Here is a 6,138-nt window from a genome sequence, read left to right on the forward strand (position 1 = left end):
TAACATTTTCACTTACTCCATAACGGTTAAAATTCCAATATTTAGATAATGTGGTGTCTCTGTGAATTTCAGTTTTATCCCGCCAAAACAATACTCATGTTTCCCTTCAAAAAAGTTACAACTGTAATTTTGAGACATGACCATTTTACAACTGTAACTTTCAACTGTGTTTTTACAGCTGTATTTTGGCACATGAATGTTTTACACCTGTAGGTTTCAACTGTATGTCTGGTCTAAATTTCCACTAACAGGTCTTTTAAAGCTGTAATTCCAAAAAAACAGGTCTTTTACAGACGTTTTCTGCTGTAAAACAGGTCCTTTTTTCGTACATGGTATGAGAGGCCGGCATAGTGGTTTCCAGGGAAAACACTTGTTCACTCTTGAGCGTATTTTATAGTTGTTCTGAAGCTGTTTTCGGAATTTTGTTGTATCATAATTATATAGGCAACTGATTAAATGGCTACTTGAAATATCTATTTGCCCCTTGCAACAGCATACTTTAAAACACTTTGACTGCTGCCAGTAACATGTATTTTGCCCAGATAAAACTGTTAGATTGTTCCAGTGTCAATTATATATGTGGCAGAAACTGATTAATCTGATATTAGAAACGTCACGTAACTGTCACGTAACATATATAAAACACTGATAAAATTGTTCTCAGAAATGCTATTTTACTGTTGGCATTAATGTATTAAAGACACTGATAACATCATATTACTGCTGTCAGCAACATATATTTTGCCCAGATATTTTACTGTTTTATCAAACTGCTTTAAATGCCAAGGTCTTGGCTGTGGGTCAAGGGATTCCTGTCATCATTACCATAATTGGAGGGCTAATGACTATCATGGTATAGTTCCAATAAACAGGAATCATTGTTTAACCTTTAGCCTGCTGGCTGATCACGGTCTGCACTGTTCGCTATTCAGTCAGTACATTTTCAGTGAACACCCCTTTGAATAATAAGTGGTATGGCCCAAATTGAACGATGGACCATTTAGTAGGCTAAGGGTTAAGGGGAAGTCAGTCAGCCTTATAAGTGTATATGATAAGTGATGATAGGAAACAGTACATTTTATTATTAACACTTTTATTTAATAAATATGTAATAAATTTAAAAGATTATTTTTGTTTTTGTTCAAAGCAAAATGTTTGTCGTTCAAAATAATGATAAGAAATAAGAAACTTATTTAGGAATAAATTACAAATTTTACCATGTTTTTGGAAAATAATACATCTTGTATTTTTAATTTTCCAAGTTCTGTCTTATGTTAAAATCTTTAAATTAATAAAAGAAATTATTTCATTCTCAAAACTTTGTTCAAATTGAATTTAAATCGTAATCTCTTGAACATTTGTTCGAGTTGTGTACATATACAAACTATATATCTAAGCAAATGTGACATTCACCATGTGATATTTTTTATTTTACAGCTTCCAAATTTTGTAAAGACTGAAAGTTATGAAACGTTTTCTTTTTTAGCAATTTAAACCGCCACATGTATAATAAATAAATAGAAAGATGATTACCTCATCAACGAGATTATTGCGAAATCTATAAATATATATAGAAACACATCATAATCAAACAACGTTTTCAGAAAATGAGATATAAGTTATATTTAGACTTGATTTTTTTTAGCTCAAGTAAGTAAAGACAAATTTCCTTGTGTGTGTGCGGGTGTACGTGTATATGTGTCTGTATGTCGAGCATGCTGGTCAAGTGTCAGCTCTTGTTGAAATATTGACAAGTCAAATAACGACCATTTTCGGTTTCAGTGGAAACCATAGAACAGACTTGTGAATCAGAAAAGGTAAGTATTATTTTGTTTTTAGGGCATAAATTGAAAATGAATTGAAAGTACGACTGATTTTTTTTTTATATCAATAGTGTGAAATACATGTATATGTTTTCTTTTAGGTGTTAACCGTGTGTGCGGATCTTTTTTGTCACCGTCGCAGATATGTCCGATTCAGAAGGTAAGTTGCATTTAACATATATATCATTTTGTAGGAAATTAACAAACTGCTTGTTTCGTGAGTGTCCATCTAATTCATTTATCGATATAACTGAATAATTTGGACATATTTTAATTGCGTAATAAAATTTCTTGGAATGCTTTCCATGTAAAGCGATTTCCTTCTTAAAATGCTATAATATTTACTATATTGCTTCTTAATATCATGTTCCCAGTTGTACAATGTATTTTCCCTTTCAAATATGCCAAAATAAGCCAGATAAAATCTATATTCCTATCGTTAAAGAATATAGAATCAATACTGCTTTTTTTTTTCATAACGTTGAATAAAGCATATACTTCATCTAGAATATACGCCAACCTATTTATCTGAAACTATTTCTCCTATTCACAGTCAAAAGAAAATACAAATGTATATGTATAGCATTATCATTTTCATTACAAAGCAGACCGTAGGGATTAATATATAAATATCAATATTCAGTGTATTTCTGTATTACTTAACTAAACATTGTACTTTTTTAAAACCAGAGCGAGGAACATATCAAATAGTGAACCATGTTGTCTTGATCATACCCGCGTGATAAATCAAGAACTTTTTTCACTTTGCTACATTCCAACAGTACTGAGGAGCGACTAACTAACTAACTGTAAGAGCCTAATTGTTTCAGGTGAAAACATGACTGTCTATCATTATACTGATATGGAGTCTGCTAGAAAAATAAAAAGTTCTGCGACAATTAAACAGTCAACTAGCCAGAATGCAAAGGACGATGTGACCTATGGTGAAGGAACATACTTTACTGACAAGCCACCAACAGATGGCCGCCATTCAATTGCAAAAAATAACTACGACGGCGGCCCAAAGTATCCGAAGGTGAAAATCGATGAGGGAAAACTTGATGCCGTTGTCCAAGTTACCATGAGCAAGGATAAGCTTCACGACCACAGTTCTGATGGAAGACGCGTGCAAAGGTACCCCGGTGACCTGGATCTGAAAGGACCAGACGTAAAAGATTATAAAATTTTCAAGAATAAATCAGGAAAATAATACTACTATAAGAAAAATTGATGAACTCTATATAAACAGGTGTTTGATGATAATGTTTAACGAAAATATATATTTCATACAAGACAAAATAACAAAAGCAATACAAGTGGTAAGCTATTTTTATCGCATAACAAGATACTAGTCTCATACTGTTGAGTGTTTGCTATAACTTTAACATTCTTTGAATTCTTTAGCTAAATATATCTTTAAAGGAAAAATGTTTCCGTTTTTTTTTTTTGTTATACGATGTAACTTCCCTTATTTAGCCGTATATAATTCCGATGGTTGAAGAGTTTCATGACGTGCATTGTCTGTTTATTTGTTTGATCAAACCAGTCCTATATATTGGTAACATAAAGTGAACAAATTACTACTACTTAAATATTGCTACAGCATGGAGGTTGTGTGAATACGTTTACTTCTGCCTTATTTAAGTTATAACTTCGACTTCAGTCATATCAGTATCTTGGTATTTCCCTACTAGTATATGCTAATTACAATATATCAGTCTGTAAAGGAGAAAGATCAAAGAGTCACTTTGTCAGAGAATTGACCAGTCCAAGCAAAACTCGCCGAGACAGTCTAAGGATTTTCTCTTACTTAAAATAAAAATATTAAGGTTTTATAAGTCAAAATTTAACAATGTATGACTGAGCTCTCAAAGGCATAGACAATAATTAGATTGTACACTGTACATAAAATATCTGATAAACAAAACAATCAATGAAATTATGATAAAATGTATCCAAATATAGAACATTATACAAATGATGCTATGCAATTCGTATTTTACACAATACACATTTGACATGCTCTTTTTCACTGAGTTTACAAAGGTATACATATAAACGATATAAACAAAAACATGTATGATATTATATGAACACGCACTCAAAAATACTACCGTGTTCCAAAGTTATACAAGTCAAATGGTTTATCGCGGCCAGAAATTTGTGACCTGGAAATTTTGAAATTTAGTACTTCATTTTTTGCATTCTGGGACAGTTTTATGGACTAACCTGTTAAATTTGGGAAAATGATAAAATTAAGCTTTCTTGAAGGTAAAATTCTTAGTTTCTTTTAGATAAATAATATGAATTATGTCGGGGTCGTATAAATTCACAGGTCCATCATGATCCATCATGAAATATTTTCCCCAGCGCGTATATACTTTACCTGTTCAATATGATCATCGGCCGCGATCAATGACAGTAAAACAAGGACAACATCCACTCTCTAGTGGTGAAGGTATGAATGTGTACACAGTTGTACATAGCTGAAGAAATAATATTAATAAATATAGCCATGGTAAAAGACACAGACAAACAAACTAGTGAAAAACAATAGGAAATAGAGTCCTGCGACGCATATAAGGTAATCCTATTCGATACTGCACTGTCTCTATCTACACGAATGTCTCCCTAACTATCTCTTTGACAATGTCTTTACCGTAACAAACAACTTAATTGAAACTTTGTTGGAAACCATAAATTGATGACATTTTCTTTGCAGAGATTTTTTCAGTCTACTGAAAGCATTCCATTTTCTGTATATTCAGCAAATTCGACCTTTTGTCAGGATCTGTTTAGGACATTCTTGCTTGAAATAAGTTATAATAACATCTTTAGCTGACCCAAATTTTCTTCAGGGTGAGCTATCAGTATAAATGAATGGTCCGGCGTCCATCGTCCATCATCCTGCGTCCTAGCATGAACCTCTTTGAAGTTTGTTCAAGTGGTTCACCTTGCCCCCTTTTAGTGGCCACAAGAGCTAAAAATAGAATGCCTTCAAAAAACTTAAAAAAAACAAAAAACACTTCTTCTCATTAATCGTTGAATGGATCTTAATCAAATGTGGTCTGTAACCCATTGTTAGGTTCTCTCACAATTTATTCAATAAGGGATATTTAGCTTCATTTAGGGGCCGCTATAGAGCTAAAATTAGAAATACATGTACCTGCAAACGACTTTTTCGCATGAACCGCGCTACATGGATCTTCGTCAAACCTGGTCTGTAGCAACTTTTCCCAAACTTGTTCCAATGGGGGCAGTCAGCCTCTTTTAGGGGCGGCTAGGGCTAAAAAAAGATACTTGTACGTATTTAACACTACACTAGTTATTACATTTATTACGTGGGCAGATTTACATGCACTTTGGAATTTTATTTTAAAACGTTATGATATTAAAGTCAAACATTTTGATGTAATTAAATGAGAACAACCAGAGAGTGGACAATCTTAAATAGTCGAATTATCTATTATAATCTTTACACGTTACATTTATGTATTTGAACAAGTGTAGCGTTTGTGAAGAAACGGAAACAATGAATGCAAGTATTGGAGAGACACAAATTGCAGTAATCGCTACCTTTAACGAGCGGAAGGAAATTACATTAATATAAAAGATAATTCATCTTCATAATAATATTCCATATTCAAGGAATTACGACTCCTAAATTCTACGAAAGCAATTTGAGAATATTGTTTGCCTGATCAAAAGTTCAACTAAAAGGCCATAGAACGCTCAAAAGTACATATGGGCAAATCTTGAGGGACACGAAAAATAAAGAAGAAAATTGTTTGTTTTATTCATAAGTTCAAAATGAATTCAATTTTACACTTTCAGTTGTGTCTACTCCGCAAATATTAGCTCTGCTAAATTTTGAAAACTTAAAACTGGACAGTAACACGATCGGACGTAAACTCACTCAATATTAAGCGTTACTGTAAAGTAATAAAAAAAATGAATTTCTAATAATGACTGAAGTGTAATATGAATGTTCATGTTCACTGTACAATAGCGCAATTTTATCTAAGATGTCTGTGATAATGAGAAATGAGAAATGTTGTATAAAAACTTGTGGACGTGTTGTTGATTTGTGCGCCCCCGGTTGTGGATATTAAAAACATGTTAGCCGTTTACAAGAACTATAGAATTGTAAGCCAACACGTATGAAAACAATATACACGTATTTGCACAAAGTGTCCTTTTTGTGCAAATACTGGGAAGAAAACTCGTTTGTTTTGTGTATTAATGTCTGCAGAAGCCATTTGGTTATGTCTGTAACCGCGGCCTTTGGACTCGGTCACGAACATTCCCCTGGGCT

At 32.8% G+C, this 6,138-nt stretch overlaps 1 protein-coding gene across 1 annotated transcript; it reads left to right on the top strand.

The window, feature by feature from the left end:
* Positions 1-1,638: 1,638 nt before the first annotated feature.
* Positions 1,639-3,251, top strand: LOC123545129 (uncharacterized). Its single transcript, XM_045331435.2, has 3 exons — positions 1,639-1,817; positions 1,925-1,983; positions 2,654-3,251. The coding sequence occupies exons 2-3, from the start codon at positions 1,968-1,970 to the stop codon at positions 3,031-3,033; spliced, it is 396 nt and encodes a 131-aa protein (XP_045187370.1). The 5' UTR covers positions 1,639-1,817; positions 1,925-1,967; the 3' UTR covers positions 3,034-3,251.
* The last annotated feature ends 2,887 nt before the right edge of the window (positions 3,252-6,138 follow it).

Source organism: Mercenaria mercenaria, chromosome 1 (genome assembly GCF_021730395.1).
Source record: "Mercenaria mercenaria strain notata chromosome 1, MADL_Memer_1, whole genome shotgun sequence".
Taxonomy (NCBI): Eukaryota; Metazoa; Mollusca; class Bivalvia; order Venerida; family Veneridae; genus Mercenaria; species Mercenaria mercenaria.